General features: G+C 37.3%; 1 protein-coding gene across 4 annotated transcripts; it reads left to right on the forward strand.

The window, feature by feature from the left end:
* The first annotated feature begins 296 nt into the window (after nucleotides 1-296).
* Nucleotides 297-10,833, forward strand: LOC109814556 (putative apyrase 7). Of its 4 annotated transcripts, none has more exons than XR_014434052.1 (3): nucleotides 297-2,291; nucleotides 2,476-2,645; nucleotides 9,577-9,689. XR_014434052.1 is itself a non-coding variant. In XM_020379013.3 (3 exons), exons 1-2 carry the CDS (start codon nucleotides 485-487, stop codon nucleotides 9,885-9,887), a joined length of 2,118 nt encoding a protein of 705 aa, XP_020234602.1. In that variant the 5' UTR covers nucleotides 302-484; the 3' UTR covers nucleotides 9,888-9,910; nucleotides 10,539-10,833. The 4 variants fall into 4 exon arrangements, 3 of the variants coding, with proteins under 3 accessions (XP_020234602.1, XP_020234603.1, XP_020234601.1); XM_020379013.3 differs by lacking the exon at nucleotides 2,476-2,645 and adding an exon at nucleotides 10,539-10,833 and having other exon boundaries at nucleotides 302-2,291; nucleotides 9,577-9,910; XM_020379014.3 differs by lacking the exon at nucleotides 2,476-2,645 and adding an exon at nucleotides 10,553-10,833 and having other exon boundaries at nucleotides 302-2,291; nucleotides 9,577-9,910.
* Nucleotides 10,834-14,697: the final 3,864 nt, after the last annotated feature.

Genomic DNA, 14,697 nt, shown 5'->3' on the forward strand with positions numbered 1-14,697 from the left:
ATTTATTAAAAATAAAGAATATTAAAATTAAAAATATTCTTTATTTTTAATAGAGAAACTCTAAAAAAATTAACTTATATTCAAATAAATTTTAAGATGAAAAGATAACTATTTGTCGTTACAAAAGAAAAATTGTAGTTGATTTACAATGATAAGTAACATAGAGTAGAAATTAAAATTAAAATTAAAATCAAGGTGATTAAAGAAAGAAAATTATTTTTGAGTTCATAAAAAGGAAATGAAAGAATAGAAACGGGCCTTAGAGGGGGCCCAACAAGAGAAGAGAAGAGAAGAGAAAAATGTAAAAAAAGAAAGAAAGAAAGAGAAGTCATAAAGCGGTGTCCTTGGGGAGCAACGACGCAGCTCTGTTGAGAGATCTGCGTATGAATATTCGGTTTCCGCATTACTGACACTCTCACCGGGATCTCGCAGCACCACCATGCGCCCATAGCCTCTCCCGCAGCAGATCCCCCCTCCAAGAGACATGGTCTTTGGCAAACAACACCAACACCAACACCCAGCCACCAACACCAACACCAACCTCCGTGTCTCCTCCTCCCTCCAGGATCTCTCCTCCTACCGCCACCACCACATCGATCCGACCACCCTCGCCGCCGCCTCTTTCTCCAAAACCAAACCCCCGCCGCGCCGGAGATGCCTCCTCCTGATCCTCCTCCTCTCCCTCCTGCTTCTCCTCCTGCTCCCCCTCCTCTACACCCTCTACTCCCGCTCCCACGCCTCCGCCAAATACTACGTCGTTCTGGACTGCGGCAGCACCGGCACCCGCGTGTACGTCTACAAGGCCCAAATCCACCACCGCCCCAACACCAACCTCCCCATCGCCATCCACTCCCTCAAAGACGGCCTCCGCCCCAACCCCGCCAGCGCCCGCGCCTACGACCGCATGGAGACCGAGCCCGGCCTCGACAAGCTCCTCCACAACGTCACCGCTTTGAAAGCCGCCCTCAAGCCTCTTCTCCACTGGGCCCAGAAGCAGATTCCACAACCCTCTCATTCCACCACCTCCCTCTTCCTCTACGCCACCGCCGGCCTCCGCAGACTCCCCTTCGACGACTCCAAGTGGCTCCTCGACGCCGCCTGGGCCTTCCTCCGCGCCTCCCCCTTCGTTTGCCGCCGGGATTGGGTCAAGATCATCTCCGGCACCGAGGAGGCTTATTTCGGATGGATTGCGTTGAACTACCACAGCGGTACCCTCGGCGTCAAGCCCAGGAAGCCCACCTTTGGTGCTCTTGATCTCGGAGGCTCTTCCCTTCAGGTAACCTTCGAGGGTGCTGGTAAGCAACACTTGAATAGCGAGACTAGCTTGTACGTTAGGATTGGCTCTGTCAACCATCATTTAACTGCTTATTCGCTTGCTGGCTATGGCCTCAATGAGGCCTTTGATAAGTCTGTTGCGCGTCTTTTTAAGGACTCTAGGAATGTCGTCACTGGGAATGTCGTCTTGGTCAAGCATCCCTGCTTGCAGGCTGGCTACACCCAGCGCTACGCCTGCTCCTTTTGCTCGCCCCTCGACAGGGGAGGGGAGAGTCCTAGAGTGGAGGGGAGTGTGCTGGGGAAGAAGGGGGAGTGGAGGACCGCCGTGGCGCTTGTTGGCGCCCCGGATTGGGAGAAGTGCAGCGCGCTTGCGAAGGTGACGGTGAATTTGTCTGAGTGGTCGGATGTGAGGCCGGGACTGGACTGCGAAGTGCACCCGTGTGCACTTCGCGATAATTTGCCCCGGCCCACGGGGCATTTTTATATCATTTCTGGGTTTTTTGTGGTGTATAGGTTCTTCAACCTGACTGCGGAGGCCACACTTGAGGATGTGTTGGAGAAGGGGAGGGAGTTTTGTGAGAAGAGATGGAGTGTTGCCAGGAAGAGTGTTGCCCCTCAGCCGTTTATTGAGCAGTACTGCTTTCGGGCGCCGTACATTGTCTCCTTGCTGAGGGAGGGTTTGCATATTACTGATAAGCATATAACTGTTGGCTCTGGAAGTATCACTTGGACGCTTGGGGTGGCCTTGTTGGAAGCTGGCAAGTCGTATGCTGTGAGATTCGGGCTTCGAGGTTTTGACTTGCTTCAGATGAAGATAAATCCCATTATTCTTATTCCCATTTTGATACTTTCTTTCATTCTTCTGCTTTGTGCTTTATCCTGGGTTGTCAATTGGATGCCGAGATTTTTCCGGAGGCAGTATCTTCCATTTTTCAGGCATAACGGCGGGTCAAGTGCATCTGGTATTAATATACCATCTCCTTTCCGTTTTCAGCGATGGAGTCCTATGAATTCTGGTAAACTATTTGCACAAGTGATATATGAATTTTTTATGATCTGTAAATTTAATTTCTGAACTTTTTCCTGCTTTATGTGTGGAGTGTCTGATATTTTATCGACACCAACATCTCCTTAACATGTGTCAGAATCAGACACTCCTCATTAGCTATCCAATTTTAAAACAAAAATATTTTGTTTCAGCTCATACACTTTAGCCAACACCTCCATATTGTTTGGATGGAATTTGAACAGAGTCAAACAACATCTTCTTATGGATGGACATTTGAACCTTAGCTGTGTGGAGTGTCCATGTTTGTGTTGTGTCCTGTGTCTATATTAGAGTCTGGGCTTGTGCTTAGACAACAGAAAAGGTGAATCTATAACGTTCTTCTTTGTTAGTGTTATGCACTTCATATTCACAACTGATGATTCCTGATGACTCCGTAAATGTATTTAATGTAATTGCTGCAACTTAAAAAAAGCAACATTTAGAAACAAAAAATTATTTTCATGTATACTTTTAGAAAAAGTATACATTATAATTCTACAGCTAGTCTGCCACATTCGACCTAGGATTAGGATGAGAGAGAAAATGATCTTTATTAGGTTTCCTCAATTGGATTCTGATATGATTATCTTATTTTTTGGCATGTTGATCTAAGAAGACAATCAACTATTAAGAATATATGCTTGTGTGAAGTCTTCTTCCTTTTCAGGTTAACTAGAGTGATGCAAATCCATTTATGCATCTTAGTGCTCCATTATGTGAGACAAAATTACCTTTTGGTTAGATTCTTATTTGATTATATATATGGCTAAAGAAGAGCTTATAAAGGCTTGGGCAATCCTCATCTCGTGAACTAGCTTTTTGGGTTGAGTTAGGGTTAACCCAAATTCTATATGGTACTAGAGTCAATCACATATCCAATATTAGGTATGCTCAACTATCCAAATAATAATTATAAAAATAAAATCCTAGTCCCATGACTTTCCCAGTGCAATCTACCTGGTCTTGCAGTTTCCTAGTGCAATATAATATACACACACTAATAATAAAGGGGATTACCTCTTTAACCGCTCTCTCTCCATTTTTTTTTTTGTTTTTATTCTTTCTTTTTTTCTACTTTTTATAAATTTCACTTTTCAAAACTGCTCCGAAGCTGCCCTTACAACTACAACTAATCAAAAACTGCCCACTTTTACGCCTGTATATATAAAAGAAAAACTACCTTTCCCTACGATTTCCACACTGCAATTGATAGGCCCATTGGTGAGGTTTATAGTAGGAAAAGAAAGAGAGTGTATGGAATGGAAAATGGGGCCAAGGATGTAGGCTTGGGAACATAGGGCACAAGGAGAGTTAGCGGGAGTGAGGGGATACAAGAATTATAAAGGGTGGGAGAAAATGATTATATAATGGGTGTGGTAACTAAATAGAGGGTAAGAGGAAATTGGTTGGTATCGATATTGGATAGGCTGAGTGAAGAAGCTGGTTCTTCCTTAGGAAAGGGGTTCTCTATTTTTTTTTTTTAATTTTTTTTTATTGTTGTTTTCTATTGTTCATCATGATTATTCTATTTTTTTATTGTTGTTTTTCTATTGTCCCAGCCCTCCTGAATTGATATGGCCAGCATTATTGGGTGTTTATATTTTGAATTTTGTTACAAAAGGAATATGGTATCATTATTGGGATTGAATTCAATCAAGGGTTCATTGTAAATGAACCGTAATTTATATATGAACATTTTTCTGAAGAAATGCTACCTCATTTCTGCCTAGTAAAGAACCTGAGGTTCTTTTGTTTAGTGCATCACTTGGTTCTTATTCAATGTCAAATATTCTTGAGTGAATTGTACTTACCTCCCTTGAAAGATACTTAAATTACATTTCTTTCTCCTCTTATTTTAAAATATACACTCTTGTCTCATGAGAGATGATTGTGTTATACTTTAATCCATTTTAAAGTAAACAAGCTTTTTAACAGAAGTGAATAACTATGAATGTGCTTGTGAATGATATTTTTCTTTTTCTACAACTTTCAATGTCATTGACAACTAGTTTTGAACGTTCTATGTTGACTTTGTTTTTGGGTAATGTAAAAGATAACAAAGAAAGAAAAGGTGCCCCACTTGCATTAGCTATGAGCTGATGCTTTAACTCAACTAGGGGACATCTATCTCTACCATTGCAATACTAGAGTTTGGGTCTAATTTTGTCAAAAAGTCTGTGTAGCAATTATCTTCTCTTAGTTTATGTACCATCTGGAGATTCCACGGTTTAGCCATAAGCTCCTTAATGTTGTGTATAATAGACACATACCTGTGGCACAACCCCATGTGTTGCCAGATCAAAGCCAAGGCATGTGTGGAGTCTGATATGCATTAAACGAATTGGTACCTCGTCCTCCTAGCAAGTTGAAGTCCACACAATAGTGCTAGTAGTTCGACTTTTAAGTTATCAACTTCTTTGATATCACCAACAAACCCCACATCCACTTACCTCCTGAATCCCCCACAGGCCTCCAATACCAACTGTGTGAATGCACTACACCCAAAGTTCCCATCGCTGAATCATGCGAAACATGCAATGTCCAGCATATGCTCCCTACATGGCACCATGTAGATCATGCACTTGCCGTTTGATTATTGATTCCCCGTTGGCTACACTCCTTTAAGTTGAATAGGTGCTCATTGTGTACCTTCCCCAGGATCCAACACACAATGAATGGTAAAATATGGTACTTCCGAAAGCACTCCCACAACCATCATCTGGAGGTTGAACTCCCTCAACATTTGGAAGGTGCTAGACTTGGCGAGTGTTGCCACAGTGGAAGAATACATGGGCCATAGTCTCCATGCTTGTGCCAGACCTCAGATAGACCCCAATGTGGGAAACATGCCATTGCATAGGGAAATGTCGAGTATGGAGATCCTTCTTCCCCACTTGCCAAAGAAAGAACATTATGTTCTCAACTAATGGCAATTTCCACAACCACTTCCACAAATCTATACCGGCCATTCCACCTCTCTTTAGCCATTTATACCCCGACCTTGTAACCACTTCTATATTGATTTTAGTATTTAATAGGGAGGAATGAAGTTTTTAACATCTATATTATCAAATTTTGGAATTTTATCTAAAATCTTATTTCACCTTTTGAAGTCACAAAATTGATAATAAATATCAATAATTACAATTTGGGAAAATTCTAAACAACTCATTTACATTAAAATCAGCTAAAGTGTACCATATATTCATCTCTTAGAGAATAGGAGTGTATATTTTATAATAAGAGGGGACAAAGGATAATTTACACATCTATCAAGGGAAATGTAATATACTCATTCTTTTAGTTTGCTTTTTACATTGAATTTGCATCATTTTGACATTTCCAAAACCATGATAATTGTTAGGTTAGGACATCAACTTGATTTGATTGCACACAGGATAGTCAATTGTGCAATATAGTTGCATTGCATCAATGCAGGTAGCCACTAGCTCAATTACTAGAAATTAGTCACCCATGTATTTGTGTTGCATCCCATATTTGCTTCCAATTTTTATGGACAATTGCAGCCATTATGCTGTACAAGGATGAAAACCCATCTTTGCCCATTTCTTGACTTTTTCAACCCATGTGCTTTCATTTCTTCTTTTTTACTTCATTTGAGGAGTGAAGACCTGTATAGGGTTGGAAACCCTTCTTTCTCATTTGATGTGAACACCAATAAAAACACTAAATTGGCAGTGTTTTTTGTCCTAACACTCTGACTGCTTGCAAGCTTCCTCTGTTCTGCTCACCTGGTCATATCCAGGTAGGTGATAGAACCCGGACCAAGAAAACAAGAAAAGAAGGAAGAACAATATTTATGAACTGATGATGGATAAAAATAGAGAGAACAATGTTGTCCCTGTAGTTTGAGGAATCAGGAACCTCCTAAACAATACTCATTATTTTCACACCGCCTCTCTAATTATTTATTCTTATATATAGTTTTTGTCTCCCTTTTCTAATCCTAATTAAATCCTGAAAACATAAAGGTAAATCTCCTAAAAGATAAAGATAATAACCTCCTAATTACAATAGATAAAGATAATAATATCCTTATAACATGAAGAATGATAATGATTGCCAAAATAACTAAAAAGATAATTATCATCTTCCTCCTGTTGGAGAATTGCCTAATAGGGGCTCGCACCCTATCAATACCCCTGCTTTCAAATTGCACCTTGTCCTCAAGGTGGAATTGAGGAAAGGCAAGTTGAATCTCAATTGCTAGTTCCCAATTGTTTGCACAATCTGAAATATGTTGCCTCTTAAGGAGGACCTCCAAATTCTCACTGTCATTTAATCTTGAAGCTAAAACAACTTCTAGATGTAGTTGGAGCTTATGATCCTCTGTCAAAGTAGTTGGTAGAGGTTGTGGTTGCTGATGGGGTTCCACTGCCTTGTTTAATAAAGAAACATCGAATATTGGATGAATTTTGTTGTCATTTGGGAGTTCCAACTTGTAAGCAATTTCTCCTACTTTCTGTAGCACCTTATAGGGACCACAAAATCTTGGTCTCAACTTTTCAATAGCCTTGGCTAGAAAATGCACCTTGTAGGGCTGTAATTTTAAGAATATCCAATCAACCTCTTCTATGGCTATTTGCATATCATCGCATTTGATCTTGAGCCTTCAATAATGTGGCTTGCAAATCCCTAAACAAGTCATCCATTTGCTCTCTTAATTGATTAATCTCCCTAAGTTTAGAAGGAATTGTTGTCCTATTCAACAACAATGGGGGATCTATATTGTACGAGGCACGAAAGGGTGACATCTTAGTAGAAGCATTGTCGTTTGTGTTGAACTAAAATTCATCCCCTTGGATGAGCTTAAGAGGACCTGATGCCTTGATTAATTCTGGATCTACCTTCAACACTTTGGTCTCCCTTGGCACTCTCAACTTCATGGTTGGATCACCAAAATTGGCCTTAATTTTGCCCAAGGTTGCCAACCACTCTAACCCCAATACCATATCTACTCCCCCTAATTCAAATGGGTAGATATCTTGTTGAACACAAAATTCCTGAATTTGTGAGCAAAATGATTTGTGTTTACCCCGACAACTAATCTTACACCCATCCCCCACTTCTAAAGATATGGAGGTGTTTCAGTGGTTGGTAATTTTAGTCTATCCACCATCTCTATTGATATAAAATTGTGTGTGGCACCACAGTCAATCCAAACTACCACTTGACAACCCTTTAGCAAGCCCCATAACTTGAGAGATTTCTTTGTGGTATATCCCTTGATGCTATGCGAGGACAGTTGTGGCTCCCTAGCCCTCTCCTCATGAAAATTTAAGTTTCTAGCTTGATCTTCATCTTCTATATCTTCAAGGAACATCACATTAAGTTTTTTGTTTTTGCATTTAGGTTAGGCCCAAATTTCTCCGTAACGAAAAGTCTCCTTTTCTCATCTTTTCTTGCAACTCTACTTGGTAGGTACTTCTCCCCTTTTGCATTATTGTTGTTGCTCTCGTTATTAATAGAGGCTTGGGAAACAAAATTGCTTCCCTTTGCAGATATCATCATTGTTGGTTACCATTCTCGTATGACCCTTGTCTTTATGTATGTGCGGGCAGGATTATTCACATTTCCCCCTTGACTTCCAACACCTTTAGTTATTGCCATATTTTTTTCTTCAATTCTCCTTTCCTTATCCATTGCTTCTGACAAGGTCTTTGGTTCATATAACCTTAATTCAGCAGCAATCTCTCCCTTTAGCCCATTAATGAAGATTCCCATCAAATACTGCTCGTCTAACCTCTTCACACTTCCTACATACTTCTCAAACTGTGTCGGTGTTAACAAGGGCTTCTTCAAATCCTTCACACGTTGGATTGAGGTTTCAAGTCTCTCACCATTGGAACCACCCCAAAGCATCCCTGTCAAGGACCACCATAACAGCTTCCATCTTCTCCTCATCCATCACCCCACGCATCCTAAAATACCTCTCCAATTTGGACACCCATCCAAATGCATCATTCCCTTCAAAAACAGGAATTTCTAACTTTCGCCACATGTTCCCACTTCTGATTTCTAGGTCCACCTCCCCTTTAGACTCCATCATGATCACCATGTTTGAAGCATTGCCTTTTTTTTTTTTTTTTTCTTGACCCATTATCCTCCACAGCTTTTGCTAATCTCTCACTGATTTCTTTAACTTAATGAGACGTGATTCATGTTGGGTGATTCATGTTGGGTAAATCGTGTTTCCAACCTGCAGCTATATGCTTCAATGATTCCAACCTTGCTTCTATCCTCATGTTCGACATAAACTGTGTTACAGCACCCACAATGCCCTGAATGAGAGCTTTGTTGCCAATTTGATAGAATCCGAACCAAGAAAACAAGAAAAGAAGGAAGAACAATATTTATTTATCGATGATGGATAAAAACAAAGAACAGTGTTGCCTTGGTAGTTCAAGGAACCAAGAACCTCCTAAACAATACTCTATTTGCACACACCCCCTCTCTAATTATTGGATTTGATTTCCTCCAATAAATTTTGTTTATAACCGAATCTGACCAGAATGTGTATTATGAACCTAGCATTTATATGGCTGCGTATGCCAATAGTGCTGTACACCCATGCTTTTGTCATCAGATTATAGATTTAAATCAGAGTCACTTCACTCAAGAATCAATACTGCTTCTTTCTTTTCCCTTGGATTTTACTTTTTACTTTCACTTTTGAAATTTTACATTAAAATTTCATCAGTGCAATGCCAGTGTGTAGAACATTCTCCCCTTGTTCATCTCTTCTCACCTCTGAATTTTTTATTCATCTTTCCTCCCCAGCTACCTTTCTCCATCAATTCTTATTTTTGAATACATTGGATCATTTTTTTTGTCAATCTCTTCTGGCACTCAGCACATGCTTGCAGGTACTGGTTATTTTTGTTTGTGAGCTTGATGGTGATGGCATTTCTTAAACCTAGGACTGGCCCAAATTGAGGCCTAAAATCTCAACCCTCCCATCCAACCTGTAACCCACTAAATCGGATGAACACTGCAGTCAAAGATGGGCCAAAAGATCAAATGGTTCAGTTATTGATTGGGTCTTATGAACCCTAATCCAACTGAACACAACTGTTGATCACCCCAAATATGCTTGGTTTCAGTTTCTTTATAAATTATTGCTGAGTTGCTCTTTTTGGATTTTTTGAATGTCTTTGTGCAGTCTGTTTACTGTGTTGGCAACATTTCTTTTTAATTGACCTTTGAAGTCATTATACCCAATTGTATTGCAGGAGATGGAAAAATAAAGACCCCACTCAGCCCAACAGTTGCAGGTTCACAGGATAGACCATTTAGCCTGGGGCATGGTCTTGGTGATAGCAGTGGTAACATCCAGCTGATGGAATCCTCCTTTTATCCATCAGCTACTAGTGTCTCGCATAGTTATTCGTCAAACAATTTAGGGCAGATGCAGTTTGACAACAGTAGTATAGGGTCGTTCTGGTCACCCCACAGAAGCAAGATGCGTCTGCAGAGTAGGAGATCTCAATCTCGAGAAGACCTGAATTCTTCAATTGCCGAGACACACATGGTGAAGGTTTAGGGTGTGATCTTCCGAAAACTTTGGTATGAATTCACTAATATCTTCAAAGTTACAATTTTTATAAACAAACCATTTTTTCCTTTTGATTTTGCTTTACCAATTCTTCATAGGCATTCTTTTTGTAACATAATAGTTATAGATAAATACTAGTAAAGCACTTGCATATTCTTTTTGTTGAATGTCCTTTCTATATTTTCTAATTAATACAAATTTTTTGACCATACTAAATAAGATTTCCACGCATTTCTCCGATGTTTGTTGTACATGAGCAACACATTTTATGACTTGCCATAAGTTGTTGGTCAATTAAATTGGACAGCCCATTATGAAAATTTTCCTGGCATTGCCTGAACATCTTGTCATTGTACTGTCATCAGTAATGGTACTTTTTCGCAAAACGATATCTGAGTCCCATCTTAATGTTACCTTTCTCTAAATCTTCACTGCAAATTGTAAAACATTTATGCATGTCCCAGAATTTCAGTTTTTGTCATGGAGATGACCAAGGGGGCTAAAGAAGAGTTGGCAAGATTGTTTAATTCCATATTTAATTTGCTTCTTCTGGATCTCACTTCTAAACTGACATCCTCAAGTTGCATAGCACAACAAACAAGCTCTCATATTCCATCATTCCTGACCACTTTCCTTCAGTGGCTCTTGTACAGTTTTCTGGTGACCATAAGCCTTCAGATGATTAATGAAGCATCAACAACAAAGTCTTCTAAGTTCGAGAAACTCTTAAAACTGCTGAGATTAATTCATTTGTGACTATTTTCATACCATTTTTTAGACTAATAAACTTCCATTACTATAGAGAATAGCCTCTTTCACAGGGGACTGATGACTGGGTAAAGCACTTTGAGAGGTGGAAAAGTTAAACCACTAAGGAAAGTTGTAATATAGTACAATGCTCATATCTTACATGTTAAATAATCTATTCAATTCATCTGCACCTTGCAAGCAACATACCCCTTTTCTTCCTAAAGATATGCTGTTTTCCATATGAAGCAAAGCGTTTTGTTTGAATATTTAAACAGCAAACAACATTCCCATCAGGTTTAGTGTTGCTTTAGATGTTTTATACCAAAACAGAGTACTGACTTTTATGCTGATCTCCTGAATCTTTTCAGTGAATACAGTTAAAATTGTTTTACGTTATGGCAATTGTTTATTCATCTTCAACAAATTAAAATTTGCAATGAATAAAACTAGATCTTGGTGCATCGAGAATCTTCAGAAAACATTTGAGACTCGGGGCATTTCTACCAAAAACTTGTTTGAGTGCTTATGCTATATTTTTAATATTTCACATTTTCAGTTTCATTTTTATTTTCACGAGTATCGCCATTTGCACGAGTTCTTGTACAAAAGTTTCTATCCCATTGTATATTTCATTCTTTTATATATTTTTTATTTCTTTTTAATTTCATTTTAATTTATTTAAATGTCAATTATTAAATAATAAATAGATATATACTATAATTTAATTTTTTTAAAAATTACCTTATATAATTTGTTTATCCGTTATTTTTGAAAGAGATGCACTTGTCATGCAATGCCGAGTCTTAATCATATAGTATTGACTTAAATATGTGAAGCCTCATAAATTTTTGGTTTTAGTTCTTGTAACATAATTAATTTTTATTTTGGTTTCAAAATTTGAAATTACTATTTTAGTTCTTAATGTTTAAAATAAAAAATATTTATTTTAGGCATCTTAAAATATTTTTAGAGGAATCACTAAAAATGACTTAGTAATGAAAAGTGGAATAGTGTATACAAAATTTTAAGTTTGAATCATGTTATTATTGAGTAATTTTTACATATATAAAGAATATTTTTAGAGGTGTCATATGTTAATATATTACTAGAATACTAGTAAATTTCACCTAAAATCGTTACTTTATCTTATACTCAACAAAAACAAACAGAAAGTGATATTTTCAACACATAATTAATAAACAAGTGTTAAATAACAGTAAGTCCAAAAGTAATAATTTTAAACTTTAAACACAAAAGAAAACAAAATTTATAGAGAGATTAAATCAAAATTTACTCATCCTAAAAATTAAAAATATATTTAAACATAATAATATAAATAGGAGAAACGCATCGTTATATTTACCGGGTGAGATGTACTCGGAACTTTGCAAGATGCAAAAACCTCTATTGGCAACATTTAAACATGATTAATTAGTCATATAATGATCATTACTTGTATGTTGTAATTATTATAATAAAATTCAAATAACCTTTATGTCGCATTACTTGGGATAAGGTTATTCATCACGAAATAGATGAAAATATAAGAACGGTGGGTATATATGACTATACGTGGACATGAATTCTCTTCTTGTTAGGTGAGTCTAATTATGTTGGGTTTATTTTGGTATATTTTTCTAGGGAATATTTTATGAGAGTTGTTTTTATAAGGTTATTACACAAACATACTCCATAATGATGAGATATTGTCCATTTTGAGCCTTAGTCCCCACGGTTTTGCTTTTGGTCATCACCCAAAAGACCTCTCAATCATTGAAGTATGTTTGTGTTATATAAGTTGTTATTTTTTGTTTTATTTTATCAATGTGGGACTTGTTTGTATCCCAACAATCCTCCCCTCAAACAAGGGACCTAACTTTTCATGCAGCGGAATCTGTCTTTATATAGCACATTATATGTTATGAGTTTTTATAAAGGTTATTGATTGTCACCGAATCCGACCTGCGGCTCTGATATCACTAATGGATTATTTTGTGATATTTGTCTGAGAGGATATTTTATGAAAGTTATTTTTATAAGGTTATTACACAAATATCCTCCACAATGATGAGATATTGTCCGTTTTAGATTATGTATTTTTTTCTCCTTACTGTAAACACAGCTTAAAAAAAATGAAGAGATATTATCATTGACCAAAATTCATGCAGAAACTAATGATTAAGTTATTTTCTAAATTCGTGTTTCTCAATTAAAAATAAAGAAATCGAAAAAATGTGCGTAAATTTATTAGAGAAAAAACATAAGAAATGTGATCCCAGCAATAGAAGTTGGTATTAATGAGAGGTGACATTGCATCGAACAGGTGGGAGGCATGAGGCAGGTTCAAGTGCAAATATGTATGTGAAGAATTAAATGCGATGAGAGAGAGAGTGAGAGGGTTACAGTTGCGGAGGAGGAAGCAGAGGCAAGTGAGAGCAGACGCAACAGTTTGTGCGGAAGAGGGAGCCGCAGACACAACCGAACCACCGCCATGCTCAACTGCTTCCTACTGGTTACCTTATCATGTCATCTCATCTCTTCTATATATAGAAACTTACCAGAAATTTAATTATATATTTTACAAATTTTTATCTGACAACTTAATAGAATAAAATTATTTTATTATATTTTTAATTAAAATATTTTTAAAAATTTACTATCAATATTCTTTAGATGTTTGAATTAATAATATTTAAACTAAATTATATTTTAAAAAATAAATATGAGAAATAATGATTGAATGAATTAAAAAATTATGGAAAATGTTAAAATAAATATATCCAGTTTTTTTCCCTAAATCAACATCGTAATTGTAATTAAAAATATGCTATTGATATTATGTTACCTTATATTAAGTGGAACTTAGAGAAAAAACTTGGGGTGTTAAATTAATTTTTTCTAGACATAAATTATTATTTTTAATTAAAAAAAGAAAAAATAGAATTCATTATTTCCTCTACTTAAAACAAAGATGTGTGATAATGAAATTTAAGAAAAATTACTATCTTTTAGTAGTCATTTCATAAAATAATTATAAAAGACTATCATTATATATCAAAGATTACCTGGTATGAAGTGAGTCAAAGTAGTTGAAGTAAATTTCAAGATAAATTGTACATTTGTCTCTTACTATATTCAAACTAGTATAATAACATAGTCCAAGTTACTTATATTGTATAGTATCACTTGTATATGACATATCCAAAATTATGCAATGCAAGTCAAGTAAAAAGAATCACCTAAAGCCAATAATTATTTATAGGTGGACTAAAATTCAGGAGCAACTGCATAAATTAAATACATGACAGTTTTTTATACATCTAAAATTTTAAATTCAAGTCTAGCATAAAGTTTATCATCAAAGTAATATATATATATATATATATATATATATATATATATATAAACAAGCAAAAGTTACCTTTAGTCAAAGTATTGTTTTGTGCTCTTTCAATGACTTGAAATCTTCAATAATTGCGTCAGAACTCACTAGTGTACAAGAGGTATTTTACGTCGGTTATTTTGAGGTTCTTACGTCTGAAATAAGTTCGACGTAAATGCAGGAGACGTAAAATTTACGTCGGATCCACCATGTCCGACATAAAATGGTTTCCATCCTCCCCGTCATCGGTGGTGTCAACCTTTCCCGCGTCGTCGACCGAAAGCCCCAAGTCGGCTTCGAAGCTGTCCTCCTGGCCCTCTACGTGCACGAAACAGCCTTAGAATTGCAAACCTCAAACTCAATATCTACTCGTTCTCGACCCTCTTGGTGATTATGTCCTCTTCGTATTTGAGTCCCTCTTCGAGAGCGAGGCCGCCGAGGGCTCTAGCAACAACGCCAACAGCGAGTTTGAGGTGGATCTTGCCGTGGGGACGGCCTAAGGGGTGGGAGAGGGGGAACTTGCGAAGGCGGGAGGAGTCGTGGAGGTCGTGGAGGTCTTTGAGGGGGAGGCGGAGGGTGGCTTCTTGCAATATCCCTTTCAATATAGACTACCATACTATCTACTAAAAGGTCAGCTTCCATCTTATTTCTCAATCTGGTATTGAT

The sequence above is a fragment of the Cajanus cajan genome, chromosome 5 (genome assembly GCF_000230855.2).
Source record: "Cajanus cajan strain Asha chromosome 5, NIPB_CcT2T_4, whole genome shotgun sequence".
Taxonomy (NCBI): domain Eukaryota; kingdom Viridiplantae; phylum Streptophyta; class Magnoliopsida; order Fabales; family Fabaceae; genus Cajanus; species Cajanus cajan.

Bases quoted from the DNA above. Each gene is read 5' to 3' on its own strand.
- LOC109814556 (XM_020379013.3), top strand. From the start codon at position 485: ATGGTCTTTGGCAAACAACACCAACACCAACACCCAGCCACCAACACC. The intron at 2,292-9,576 runs GTAAACTATTTG...ATTGTATTGCAG, and splicing joins ATGGAGTCCTATGAATTCTG to GAGATGGAAAAATAAAGACC.